General features: G+C 40.0%; 1 protein-coding gene across 4 annotated transcripts in view; it reads right to left on the reverse strand.

Annotated features, from left to right (window-relative positions):
* Positions 1 to 556: 556 nt before the first annotated feature.
* nphp4 (nephronophthisis 4) overlaps positions 557 to 14,351 on the reverse strand; it is a 126,576-nt gene continuing 112,781 nt past the window's right edge. The window contains exons 23-29 of one of the 4 annotated variants that reach the window (XM_088291419.1): positions 12,745 to 12,901; positions 11,367 to 11,434; positions 10,988 to 11,073; positions 9,889 to 10,060; positions 5,540 to 5,719; positions 4,935 to 5,078; positions 557 to 898 (exon numbers count right to left, since the gene is read on the reverse strand). In XM_088291419.1, the coding sequence (XP_088147545.1) occupies positions 758 to 898; positions 4,935 to 5,078; positions 5,540 to 5,719; positions 9,889 to 10,060; positions 10,988 to 11,073; positions 11,367 to 11,434; positions 12,745 to 12,901 (948 nt within the window). In that variant the 3' untranslated portion in view covers positions 557 to 757. Of the gene's footprint in view, positions 899 to 4,934; positions 5,079 to 5,539; positions 5,720 to 9,888; positions 10,061 to 10,987; positions 11,074 to 11,363; positions 11,438 to 12,744; positions 12,902 to 14,351 lie in introns of all 4 variants that reach the window. The other 3 variants (XM_088291417.1, XM_088291418.1, XM_088291416.1) reach the window with 3 other exon arrangements.

Genomic DNA, 14,351 nt, shown 5'->3' on the forward strand with positions numbered 1-14,351 from the left:
TGAACATTTCGCACCGGACCACATATTAGAGAAGGTAAAGATGAAGTGTACCCGACTGAGCTGTTATCTTCATTTTATTAGCCTTCGCTGGTGCGCTCAAAGCTTAGTTTGCTGCCTGCATTCTAATGAGAGAGAAAACGAGACAGGAGGGGGCGGAGGGGATTGTGTAACGGGCTGTTATCTAACACAATGTGCACGCCGTTCTCTCTGTGCAAGACACAGCAAGAGCGAAGGGAGCATTGTTCTTCTCACGTAAAAGCATCATACCCCCGTGATGGCAGTGCATCTAATAATGGCATGATGAGGATAAATTGTTTGGGAGGTGAGGGGGGCACGGACCCCTGGCTTGTGTTAGATTAAAACCCGACTATAAAGAGGCATTGAAGAGGGCTTGCCGGGTAATTAAAGTCGATAAAATGTTATTGCTTTCACCCTCAGCGCACTTCCTGATGGTTGGGGATGAACTGTCATGAAGTGTCGTGCACAATGGCCGGACACCTCAAAAGAGGAAAAATGCTAAGCTGGGGACAAAGACAGTGAAGCCGAGACGATAAAGTCGCGTTTGTCAAGGTTTGATTTATTTCAGGAAGCCTCATTAGGTCAGCACAAAAATAAATCCCACTCTTGTCCATTCGTAGAGCAACTAATTGGCCAACTTTTAAAAATACACAATAGAAAACAAAGACCCGTATAGAAAGTACAAAATTATATATTTTCGGTAGAAAAACTAGAGCAGACATATCACACAACCACTGTTTCATGAGTAAATGACCTTCACGCAGAAAGTTTCCTCCGTCTTCTCCTCCAGGTTGTTCACGTAGACCAGGATCTCCACTGAACCTGCACTCTGGCTGGGGGCAAAGCGCAGTCCGATGGTGTAACTTTCTCCCCCATCAAGCTGAGCAGCAAACACAACAAACAACGAGCTGATGAAACTGTGTCTCTCCAAAAGGGAAAGAAAACTTTTCTCTCCCTTTTCAAGCAAGTAATCCATGATTGTTGGCAGTACATAAGAAATGAAACGCCTCCTGATGTGTTAAAAGGATAGTCATCATTCAGAGGAGGAATGAAACCAATAATGAATAAGTGGTTGGCAGCTCATAACTATCAATAGTAATAAAATTGCACCTGTAAGTCAAGGTATAATTATTGACTAAAATATTTGACTAAATTCCATCTTTCATTGAATATGCGGCAAATTAACAGGCAATTAATTGATATATAGGATGGGAGACTCTGAACATTTTGGACTATTGTTTTTTGGACTAAAGCAGATCAGCAGTAGCTGATACGACTAAAATAATCAAACCTCTGTGGGATAAAAATACATTCACTCATCGAAGAAAAAAAAATTAGACAAATTGATCACGGGAGAAATACCTAAATATTATAAAGCATACTTCATTTAAAAAAAAATATATGTACCAGCTGATCCACTATCGTTAAGACAACTACACGTCACGGCAAATATAACCTTTAAAATACTTGTTGGTCGTGTCGTCACACGAAAATGAATGACAAGTAAAGCGCTCACAAACCTACAACAACTTTGAATTTCAAATGAGTGACATTGCAGAGAGGAAATGGTACATAAAATAAAGATTTATTCCTCCTCTGAGGCAATAAATACAAGAGGCTGGCCCAAGAGAAGCGTGCTGTACTCTGATGTTTAAGTTTGAAGAGCAGAAATAGAAAGTGCAGGCGAGAGCAAGGACACGGTTATGCACTGACACTCTCAGACACACTGGAGAGATTCTCCAAGCAGAGAGTACAACGTGGGGCCACACGCTTTTCAAAGTGCAATAAATGTGCTCCTGGGAAGCGCACATACGAGTGACTATCAGCACTTTCTCACAGCTGGTCGGAGATGACTAGACGCTCCACATTTGGACCCGTCATATCACACATGGTCGCCTCACACAGTGGCCGACTGCCTTCCTTTCCGAGGCGACGTGGTAGTGTGTACGTTGGGTAGGCGTCGCAGTTAGCAATCAACAAAATGGCACACCTTGTTCACTAAGCACAAAATCTGAAATAAAGGAATGAGATGCCCCCGCCTGCATTCGTTTGGGCGCTCGTCACTAACTCAAAAGCTATTTCATTGCTTTTCAAGGAAACCTTTCAGGATGTCTGTAGCGTTAGCCGTGAAAAGAAATTAAGAGATTTGGCGCGGAAGTTTGGATTGAATTGACTTTCAAAACAGCATTTCTCATTTAAATAACTTCATATTCTGAATAATTTCTCGCAGAACTTTCCAGTTGAAAGAAAAAAAACAAGAGAACACTCTTTTAAATTGCTGATTGTTCAGATTAGTTTCTCAACGACAGAAGTCCCAATCACATTTATTAGTTTATGATTTATTTGTTATTATTATTTATATGAAAACCACTTTATTTACATTGAGTGAAATATTTCTGGACCAGAGCCAAAAGTCAGCTAGTATAAGATTATGCTCACCTGCAACCCTAATGAGGACGAGCACGCTACAAAATGTGAGGATGGACGAAATTAGGACCCTTGGGGTCGCCATGTTTGTGCCACATCACATTGGCCATGCTGAGAAAATCGCTGGCTGAGTCAACTGTCTGCAAGGATCACTAGATTGCTAAACTGCGCAGCTGCAGGTTGAGATTCTGAGTCGAGAAGAAAGTAAGCACTGATGAGAAGTGAGCCGTGGGTGATTGAAAAAACCGAGAGAGCTGCAACCGTGATCTCGGCATGCAATTTACATATTTGATCAATCACAGCTTGTAAAAGGTCAAGGGTGTCCAAAATGTTTGCAAAAGGAGCCAGATTGGCTCAGGTGAAAATGTTTGCAACAAGGAAAAAGAAAGAAATCTCGTCCTCTTGACTCCAGTCGTTAAAATCCTGGCTGGGAACCCGAACTGAGTTTTCAAACCCTCACTGGCACCCCTAACTGTGCTTTAACAGTCTATAGCTTTGCTACACACTCCATTTTAGAAATGCTCTGGAAAAGGTCACACAAGGGTCATGCTGCAATATTTTCTAACGTGGTTAACAGAGCTAACACGCCATACCTTATTAATTTCACGCCAGAGGCTGTGGGCTGGTTGAACTTTGAACATGAGCCGCAATTTGCCCGCGGGCCGGACTTCGGACATGCCTGGTCCATAAAGTATGTGGCCTGACGACCTGTTCGGGGTGTGCCACGTCTCTTTCGCAAAGTCAGCTCCAGCACACCGACTCACAACCCGACAGAGAATAAGTGGTACTATCTATCCATCCATCCATCTAGTATTTTTTTTCTTTGTTTTCAACTTCTGCAATCCCATGTGCCCAATTTTCCTTCATTGTTCCGTTTATGCTTCTTCCCAGTAATTCAATCAATCGGGTTCTCTTCTGTATTATATCATGTGACAGATAAATGGGTCTATTTGGAGGATTTATATCCCCCAAAAGCTTATCAGTATTGATCTCTGCTGCGCTTTCCCAGCAGAAAATGTGTTTCATTATCACAAGTCATATGAAAAGGGAAGCAAAGTATCCCCACAATTGCAAAATGCTGCTGGCGGTCTTCATGCTTTATTAGACACCTGGAGCGTTGCTAACAATATGAAATAAAACAAAGGGCCCACCCCCCTCCCTCAGGCTAAATGATGCCGTGTGGTCTTGGACAGGAGCAGCGTCGCACCTTAATAGTTTATGTGGAAAAGACTCCCATTGCATCTCACTGGTTTTATTGTTAATAGGTTTTGTCATTTGTTTTTCCCTTTTATCACATCTCATCAAAAGGGCTGCAATAACAGCAATGACTCCTACTTGTGTGTGACTCCAATAGGCTTTTACTCATTTTCCTTCATAATGAGAGAATCATTATTTGTTTCATGCTTCCGTGTTTTTGAAGACTCAACGTTAGAAACTGGAGTGAAGCTGTCATATACTGTACACGTATCGCTGTTAGGAAATACTACAACTCGGTTTTCAGTAAAAATGGTCATTTATTTATCTTTTTCTGCTGCATTTGTCAGCATTTGCCACTCACGTTCGGTCATTCTCTTGACATCATCAGGTCCTGTCTTTATTAACTCATTCGCTACCAGCCGAGTAAAAAAAAAAAAAGTTAAAATTTAGACGTCTTTAGCCGTCAATGGCAGTGAGTGAGTTAAATGTCTGTTTTTAAAAGAAATGTTAATGAAGATGATTAACTATTATGACAATTCATCCATCCATCCCTCCATTTCCTGGAGCACTTATGCTGTTAAGGGTGGAGAGGAGCTGGAGCCTCTCCCAGCTGACTTTGGGTGTAAGGGAGAAAACATACACTCACATCTAGAGACAGAATGTCACCCAATGTCACTAAGTGGCAACTCAACCTGTGCTACCTGTACTCAAGTCACGCCAATGAACCGCTACCTTATCAAAGACCCGCTATTAAAAAGATGCATGTTAAAATATTGAAGTGGTTTGACAGGAAATTACGCATCACAATTGGGAGGTGGGGGGGTAAAGATCAAACACGCAAGATTCTTAAGGTGGAGGGCCCCGGAGGTTGTACAATTAGGAATTGGACTAAATAAAATTGTAGAAATCACCTCAAAGTTGCACCGAAACGCTTGACTCTAAACATAATGTCATATGGACCTTTTTAAAGACATGAACATATTGTTACATTTATGATGACCGCACTTGGGATTAAGCTTTTTTCTTTTGGTGTAAATTGTAATGTTTTTTACGTTTAGTTCATGCTCTTTTTTTTTTTTTTTTTAAGTCCTGTACAGCTGATACAATTTTTATAATGCTGGTAGTTTGATCATAGAATGGATTATTTTCATTGAAAGAATTGTGCAAAAGATTGCATTTAATCTTATACCCTGCCTATAATCTAAAATCTGAAACATTTCATAGGGCAAAAATAAATATTTTTTTTAAGGTATGTTTGCCCATTCAGACTAGATTTACCCGCCTTATCTCACCTGGAATTTCTCCTCTTTGAATTGGAGCAAATCCGGATGGTCAGACCGTAGCAGGAAGGTGCGGCTGCTGGTGTAAGGGTTGGAGTAGGTGATTTTTTTGGAGCTGCCACGACCACTGCTAACTGGGACACATACTTCAAACGCCTGCACACACACACACACACACACCCCCGCACACACACCAACACGCACACGCACGCACAGACAATTTTCCATACGAATTTAATAGAACAGTCACAGCAAACTACCTGCCAGTGCAGAGACCCAGAAAAAGATATTCAGCATGTCAACAAACCCTTTTCCAACATCTTCTGTATTCTTTCCTTTATTTGTGTTCTGTCATTACCTACGTTTGCTTTGTGTTCCGTGTTTCTGGGATATCTATGAATATTTAAACGAAAACGGTACACATCGTTTAAAAGGCATTTTGACTCGACGGATTCCAGAGTAATCCTTGTGTAAACCTGAGAACTAACAACAGAATGCGACCCAGTCATCTGATGAGGTCAATATGTTTACTTGATGACATGTTTTCTGATGAAAGCGGACAACATGCAGGGTGTGTTGTCGGAGTGTCTGGAAGAACGCTACATTAATCAATTCACCTTGGACAGCACAGGCCTGTGGACATTGAGGCATAGCAGCCAAGCGGTGACTAACTGCCTCTGCTCCACATCCACTGCATTCAAAAACAGGAAGCGACTGCCTGCCCGCCATGGTTGCACCTTCAGCTGGAGCTCCTGCACTCCTGCGGGGGGCAACAGGAAAACACCTCCAGGGTTGACCTGTGGACAATGTAAAAGTAAAAAAAAAAAAAAAAGCACAACACTCAATAGCAAAATTATGAAGATTTTTTTGTCTGTTTTTGTGCTCCATCATATGGCATCTTAATAGAAAGAAATATGTTGAAGTGAGATGAGGAGCATCATTCAAACAAAAGTAGCAGCGTAGTAATGCAGATGTGGATTAAAACGGGATGGATGCATAAGAATGCATACTAATTCAGTGAATTAAATTCAATTTGAAAGACTAGAATAATAATATAAATGTTATAACGTGAAAAGGTTTATGTTTAATAACATTGTAATTATATATATATATATATATATATATATATATATATATATATGTATATATTCTAATAATGTTGATGGTGTCACTAATGTACGTATTACCAGGACAATCTAACCACATGATCTTTGGGGGAAATGCCACAAAATATTCAGGTTGCATAATCAATTGCAGGCAAACAAACCCGCAAAAAAAAAAAAAAAAAGCACCTATAAAAACATAACATAAGTGGCGGTGTTGAAAATCAACCAAATCAATGAGCAGGATAAAGGAAGAGCAAAAAAGAAGGACAGGCAATGAGTGAAACTGGTGAATAATCAACGAGGGAAAAAAATATAAGGAGAGGCAGCAGGATGTGAGTATGAGAATTACTGCATCGCATTCTATTTCTTTTTAATCTGTTGAGAAAAGCAAAACTATTCTCAGGCGGTAGGTTTTATCCCGTTTTATAAGACTCCTTCGATACGTTCCACAGCGACTCAACCTGCAGAGAGTCACATCAAAGCAGCCACTGTGATGCATATGCTGGAATCTTTTAAAAATACATCTGTCGTTTTTTTTTTGGTTTTTTTTCCAGGCCGTATTCTATTTCTTCAAGGAAAATACATCCTGTATCGGTGCTGGATGCATGCGTGATAATTCAATCACATGACTTTATTTTTAACAAGCTATACACATTTATTTGGGCTTGGAGTGAGAAATATATGACTTATTCAAACCAAATGGTATGTAGGCAATCATGCAAAAATATTGATTCTTTTTTGTTTGTATGTTTGTAAAGTGCAAGATAATATTGAGCAGTTTTGTTTTGATTTCATTAGGATGGAGGATCTCATATCAAAGTGTCATCACTGCACAGTAAAGCCTAATCTCTTAATTACCCATTTTAACAATAATATAAATAGCATCATTGCAGAACGAAAAACATCGCCAAATTTTGTAAAGTTTAGATTTGAATGCAAAATAACAACAATGTGATTTGGGAATACTAAATAAATGAAAAATGAAATACATACTTTTCATTTCAGAGACAAATTCAGACAAACTTCACTTGGGCTAATTAACCTGCCTAACCTCACCTAACTTTGCCTAACCTCTGTAACAGAATGTAAAAGCTGCCCTCTGCAACTCGTTCCGGCAGAGGAAAAGCGGCTAAAGCACAGTGTTCTTATTAGAGTTCAGAAGGGAACCAAAACATAATGCGAAAAGAGACAACATGAAAATATCAAAATGTCAACACACCCCAGAAACATGGAAGATATGCTGCAAAGAGAAGTTATTTATTACTGTAGAAACAATTTTGGGGAAAAAAAGCAATCCTGTTGAGTTAGATTTTTATGTTGATTAAAACTAAAATTGGTCTCCTGATTCCAAAATTACAATCATTTTTTTTTCGAGCACATCAAGTTTTATTCGCCTGTTTTACCCTGCAGATAAGCAAAATTCCTCTGATTAGCTGTAGTATGAAAAGCTGATTACGATTGCACTCATCTACAGCAATGTGGCAACTTGTTTGTACAGTCACAATTGCGGCACTGCATGGTGAGAGGTGTGTGCAGCTCCCAATAGGTCAGTACTATCAATATCAGGGCAGCCAAGCTACACACTTTACCACCATGTTTGGAAACATTGCAATTTGAAACGATGTCAGTCCTGTCAGGGAATATTAAAAGTTCAGGCTTCGGCGAGCAAATCTAGACAATGTGGTATGTGTAATCGAAAGATACAAGACGGGACAATCAGGTCCGGTGATCTACTAAACTTTTAGCATCAGGAAATGCCACAATCTGCTCCATTTCCGCATAATTAGGCTAGAACGTGTTTGATGAGAAGAAACGCAAGAAAGAGACAACACCAACACTGGCAGCGTGATGATGCTCCATCTATTAATGAGCAGCTGCCGTCCAAAAGTGCAGCAATGCGTGCCAGTTTTTCACTGTGCTTCATGGTTCATACTCTCCATCTGCCTGAAAAACATTTTCTAGAGACACCATCCGCTTAATGAGAACAGGTAGGCAGTCTACTCAAAGACGCACAGGATTTCGGCACACTCACGCAGACACAAAACCATAAACGCTGCAAGGCAAGGCTTCTCCTGCCAAATGATACTCAAAGCTCACTCCAAAAACTTTGGGCAGTGGATTTAGGTCAGAATGGAAAAACAATCTCCAAGATGGTGGTGAAGCCATTTTGGCATGGGCTCAAGCTATTCCAGGATTGCCAACCGGGTGGCGCAAGCACACATGCGGCTATTTGGACCTTTTGTGGCAAAATGCAGACTTTGCACTGGACCAACTTTGAGACACATATGGTGATGTTTTACAAGAAAAGCAGTCACTGTAGTTGGATAATAACTTAAAAATCTGTTTTGAAAGGGAATACAGTGAACCCTCGCTACTTCGCGGTTCACCTTTCGCGGGTCTAAAAAATATTTGGGGGCATTGTAGTTTCGCCGAGCGGCACGACGGGGCGGTGGAGCGGTTAGACGGCCGGCGTGCGCCGAAGAAGAGCGTGGGCGAAGAGGAGAGTGGACGGAGAAGAGCACGTTCCCCCGGGCACAATTTGGGGCGACGTTTCGCGCGGTTCGGACCGTACCAGAGCTCCGGCCGGCGTGCGTGGCAGTTAAGCCGAAGAGGAACAACCTCCGCCCGGGCTCGAGCGCGGCGACATTTCGCTCCGTTCGGGACCGTGCGAGAGCTCCGGAGGAGACCGGCCGGCGTGCGTGGCAGTTAAGCCGAAGAGGAACAACTTCCGCCCGGGCATGAGCGGAGCGCGAGGCTGTCAGTTATGAATGAATAAATAAATAAATGAAGAATGCCACCTTTCATTTCACAGGGCACACCGGACGACGTACCAGCAGGTAAAAGTCGAAGTAATTAAATAAATACAAAAAGAAGTAATTGAATAAATACAAAAATAATGGCTGGGGAATAAAAAAATAAGTTTTAATAATAATTTGTTTTGTTTTTTTGTTATAACATGAATTTCACTCTCTCTCTCTCTACCCGTATATATATATATATATATATATTTTTTTTTTAAGCATTTTTGAAGGTGCGCCGCTACTTCGCACTTTTTTTTTTTAAGCATTTTTGAAGGTGCGCCGCTACTTCGCGGATTTTCAGTTTTCGCGGGTGGTCTCGGTCCCCATTAACCGCGATAACCGAGGGTTCACTGTAGATGCTTTTCGTTGGCTGTTACTATGATTTTGTGGGAATCGCTAGGTCAGTGGTGCAAATTCATTTTGCTACCTTTACACAAGAAATTGATGAATAACTAGTTTTGAAATCGGAGACTAGTAATTGTTTGTTGAAATGTAAAAGATGGGTAACAAAAATGCTTGCGATAGCTCAACATTAGTAAAAGTGATGATCATTTGCAACGTTGACGCACATAATTTACTTTTGCGGGCCATGTAAAATAATCTGGTCTCGACCCTTGAGTTTGACACTTGCTCACAAAGGGCCATAAAAAAATTAAAAAAAAAAGGAAAAAACTATTTAACTAACAAATTAACGTGCATGATTTCTTATTTACTTTTTTGGTATAGTACACTCGGTAGTTATAGTGTTGGTTCGTGAATTAAGGCCAACGTCTGCTGTTTCTAAGCAGTTTTAAACATAGCGAAGTAGTTTTCTAATAGTACATGGAAGTAGCTATAAAACTCAAAACCAAATATTGGTTTGTAATAACGGAAATCTATATAATATATCTGGGAAATATAAAGTTTTCTAGGTTGAACTTGAATCATCCTGTGCGGATGCTCTAAGTAAGAATTACAGGCAGAGAACCCAATGTACTGCACATAATAAACTGGGACCAGAGTCAAATGAGAGTGATAGTGTAACTTTCGAGGCACTAAATTTACAAACTGGCGCTGTACCTCAATCTCCTGGGGATGTGATGAGAAACACTTGACCTTGCGAGCAGACTGCCTCCCCCTCAGCACCACTGATTGACAACTCCGTTGGCCAGTGATGCAGCTGACATCCACCCGTTCCATGAAATGCACGTAAACCTGCCAGATCTGCGAGGGGGCAGCCATCCACTGATCACTATGGCGAGAGAACATCATCAGGAACAAATGCGGCAAAATAAAGCATCCCCACCACCCTCACTCCTCGGAGACATGAAGAGGTCAAAGATGAGGGAGGCTGATCTATGAGTGCACTTGCATTTTAATGATCAGCCAATACTGCCACCATCATCACCGCCTTCATCCTCATCATCATTATCATCGTCATCATCTTCCTCCCACTGCTGAGGCGAAGGGAATTCAAGTCTCAGCGGCTTGAGCTGAGACTGAGAGCTGTGAGTGGGAGGTGATGCAGTCACATACTCAGCACTGCACCGTGACTACAGCCCTTAAAGAGCATTCCGATTCATTTGGAAGATGCTTTAAGTCATTCGGGAATTTGGACGCTGAGCAAGACTGTCCTTTTTGTTCAAAATGTTCCACCGTAAAACTTCCACATGAAAGACACTGCATTGAGATGCAGATTTGTACTCGAGGGGTGGTCAATAAAATAATCAGGATCCAATACGACCATTCTAAAGGACATTTTTGATTGCTGTTGAATCTTTAACAAAATGAATGAAATAGATTCAATAGTTATATAAGGAAGTCCAAGGTACTATTTAAATCAGATTTCAAAGCCAAACTCAAAATATATCTTACTCCCCTTTAGTCTTGTTTTCTCAACTCGTTTTAAACACAAAATGTGAACATGGTTCAAATACATTTGTGACCTCTTGTCAAAAGTCATCAGTGATGTATAAATAAGCAACAATACATTCTCTCTAAAACCATACTTGATTAAAATGCTCCGTCAGACCACAATTGCAAACACGTTAACATATTTTCCCACTGACAGTGAAAAAAAACTCAATTGAGAATTGTTGTCTTAATAGAACCTGATTTTGCAGTGCATTCATAAAATAGACACTCTTTAATATCAATATAGATTTTTTAAATTACTTACGTGAAAACCATCACAAAGAACATTTTGACGTTGGGACTCGGATTTCCGGGTACTTTCAAGTACACATCCTGAGGCTCTCCTGGCACCTAAGTGACAGAGCAAAACTAATAAATGGGTAAAAGTAAGGAGGAAAATAAGCGGGCAGAAATTACCATAAAACACAGACAAGCATGTTAAAAGCATTCAACTGGGTAAAGACTCGAGCCTTCTTTGTGCTTCAAAAAAGGTACTCAATTCATGACAAAGAATGCTGGAATAGCACTCTGCCCTTAAACAAAGGATGGTGCTGAAGCTATGAGTTTAGTAATTAATCCCCTGCTTACATTATTGTGGGCTGAGACATTTCTATAAAGTGGAAAGGAAGTCTTTCTCTCACCACCATTTGACAGATGATGTTTGGGTCACTGCAGCGCACAGAAACGTGAGTCTCGGCACCCGTGTCTCCAACTGCTTCAAGCATTGAAAAGAAAGATTATTTGAAAAACGGCACAATAGTGCACAAGTGTAGACTCAGAACAACCTTTATAGACAATGTATCATAAAAAAAAAAAAAACACAAGGAATTTGACTAGAGTAGTCACTTTAGTACTAAAACATACATTTAGGACTCAAACGAAAGAATAGAAAGTATGTAAAGCTGATCTCAAAGAAATAATTTAACTGACGCTGTATTGACTCCACTAAATATACACTCCCCTCGATAAATATTGGCACCCCTGGTCAAAATGTGTTCACTAGCATCTAAAAAAAAATAAAAATAAAAAAAAATAAAATAAAATAAAAAAAAAAAAACCTTTTTTTTCCCCTCAAAATAATATCAGACCAAAATTCAAAAGAAAAAAAAATGAAATAATTATTTCACATGAAATTATTAGCATCATTCCCATTTTGCCAATAAAACAGCACCTCATTTTCTTCTAGAACCTTTCACATAATAGGAGAATACAGGTAGAGGAATTGTCGAGCATTCCTCTTTGCGCAATCTCTCTAAATCGTCCAAGCGAGCTGTGTCCTCTCATCTGCACTCTCATTTTAAGCTCACTCATGCACGCAAGTTTTGCAAGAGTTGTGGTCTGGGGACGGACATGTCCAAGGCGGGATTCTGTGTCGAGTGAACCATTTCTACAATTTTCAGTATGAGAATGTGATTCTACCATGAAAATGGAATTTATTTTTAAGTGTTTAACACATCTTAACCAGAGCGGCCAATAATTATGGAGTGCACAGTACTTTTTTTTCCAATCTAAATTCCACAGTGCTGCACAATGAATTAGTGTACACCGTTGTTTCGAATTGTATTGTATGAAAATTCCGTACTGCTGGTGCCTTGTTTCTTAGGACTGTGAGTGTGATGTAATGCAAATTTGAGTTAAAGATCCTCAAAGTGCAGCCGTGAAGTTAAAATACACGACAGGAAATGTTAATTTTGCTCTAATGTTTAAAGGGCATTCATTAAAATAGCGCCTCAAAATTATGCAAGAATAAATATGCAAAAGTAAAATGTTCACCCAACGTAACTCCGGATAAACATTCTGAAAACTGTTGCAATTCAGAATTTGTCAATTTAATTGCAAATAAAATCAGTCATATGTTTAACTGCCTTATTGTGAGGTGCGCAAGTATGCATTTTGAGGACTGATTCAAGTTACTAAATATGCTTTCTTTTCCGATAAAGGGCTTCATAAAATGCACTGACTTGAAAATTGCGACGGTAAACAGTAATACATTAAAAAGTGTTGAGGAGTAATCTTTGCTACCAGAGAGTGAGTGCCAGGGTGGCAAGCGGATGGCCTTCTTGAGGAAAGTCAGTTCCGGGTGATAAAGTCGGAATGTTTGATCGACAATGTGAGGCGATGGCTCCACGATCACCTGGCAGATGGCTATTGGGTCACCATTTTCGGATTTGAATGAAACCTGGAAAAAGAATGACGTTAGTTGATTTCGTTACAATGTGTGTGTGTGTAGGTGTGTTATATTTTCAACAGCCAACACTTTTTGTTTAAGAAATCATTATAAAATGCTTCAATGTCAACGCCCTCTATTTCAGTAAATTCTGGACATTTTACTCTTTTGAATAAGCCAAAGAAAATACCTTTTGGTAATTTAGGGTAGTTGTGTTTTAAACCAGACACAACTCTGCTTACACGGATGAAACAACTTCCGTGCGCAGACGCTCAACCTGCGAGTCAAGAAATAGAAAAGCGCCAACATCGGGCAGAGGTAACAACATCCGAGTCAAAAATAATAGCAAATTGAAAAGTAACGAAATAAAAATAATTATAAAAAAATAAATAAAATAAATGCATTGAGTTTGCCAAAAGTGAACTGGCCGCCGTCTGGAAACATATATTTTAATGAATGATGTACTCTCATGTCGGCCAAGAATGAATAATTATTATAGGATCTAATTTTACATTTTAAATGTTTGTCAGAGGTTAACATTTACTTTTTATTATGTTTATTTTTGTGGCTTGATCTAACGCGGTTATGTATACGTCAATGATTGGCGTATTTCGGTTATGTCACGAATGGCTTTCTTCTGGATATAACGCTATATTCAATGTGCACGTTTGCATTGCAGGTGCATCGCAGATATCTGAAACATATTATTCACATTTAGTAAGAAGTCAAATATAACATGCTGCTTTTGGGGAGGCCCTTCATCCCAGCCGGATAAAAGATTTCCACCAAAATATGACATTCCATATTTTGTTATTGAGTCTCAAACTGACAGCAATTGATTTATCGCCAAACAGCAGCTGAGTAAATGACTGATGTATCAGATTTGCACGCCTGCGCTGACCATGTGAGGCGATGGTGATGTCCTGACTGACAGTGGGACCAAAGCTGGCAACCTGACAGTCTGTCAATTTGAACAGGACGTATGTTTGACTCAGACATGACCTTGTTCACCCCCACGTGATTCAGGTTTGTTTTTCTTTGCATGGTGGAGCAGTTCTGACACCGAGACAAACGGCAAAGCAGCTATTGGAAAGCTGGGTAATGATTTCATGGAATAGGGCAATGAGAATGGGTAGCGTACTCAACACAAAAAATATGGCTACTCGGACTACGGCCATTTTCTAAACTGCTTTTTTGGTTCAGTGTCATGGGTGAGCTGGAGTCGATGCCAGACCAGAAGCCACCGAGAAGCGGTGTCCACTTTGAACTGGTCACCATTCAATCACAAGGCACATTATAGACAAACAACGTGTTTGCAGATTAGTACATCAGGTGAATATGAACACTTTTTAAGCGTTTAACATCTCATGAAACAGGCTTAAATTTGCTCCCCCTTCCTAAGAGAGCAGGATAAACTACAGCTTCCAATGCAATCTCATGTAGCAGAAATAATTATTGCTGA

This window comes from Idiotropiscis lumnitzeri, chromosome 3 (genome assembly GCF_059441095.1).
Source record: "Idiotropiscis lumnitzeri isolate Australia: NSW breed Sydney's pygmy pipehorse chromosome 3, RoL_Ilum_1.0, whole genome shotgun sequence".
Taxonomy (NCBI): Eukaryota; Metazoa; Chordata; class Actinopteri; order Syngnathiformes; family Syngnathidae; genus Idiotropiscis; species Idiotropiscis lumnitzeri.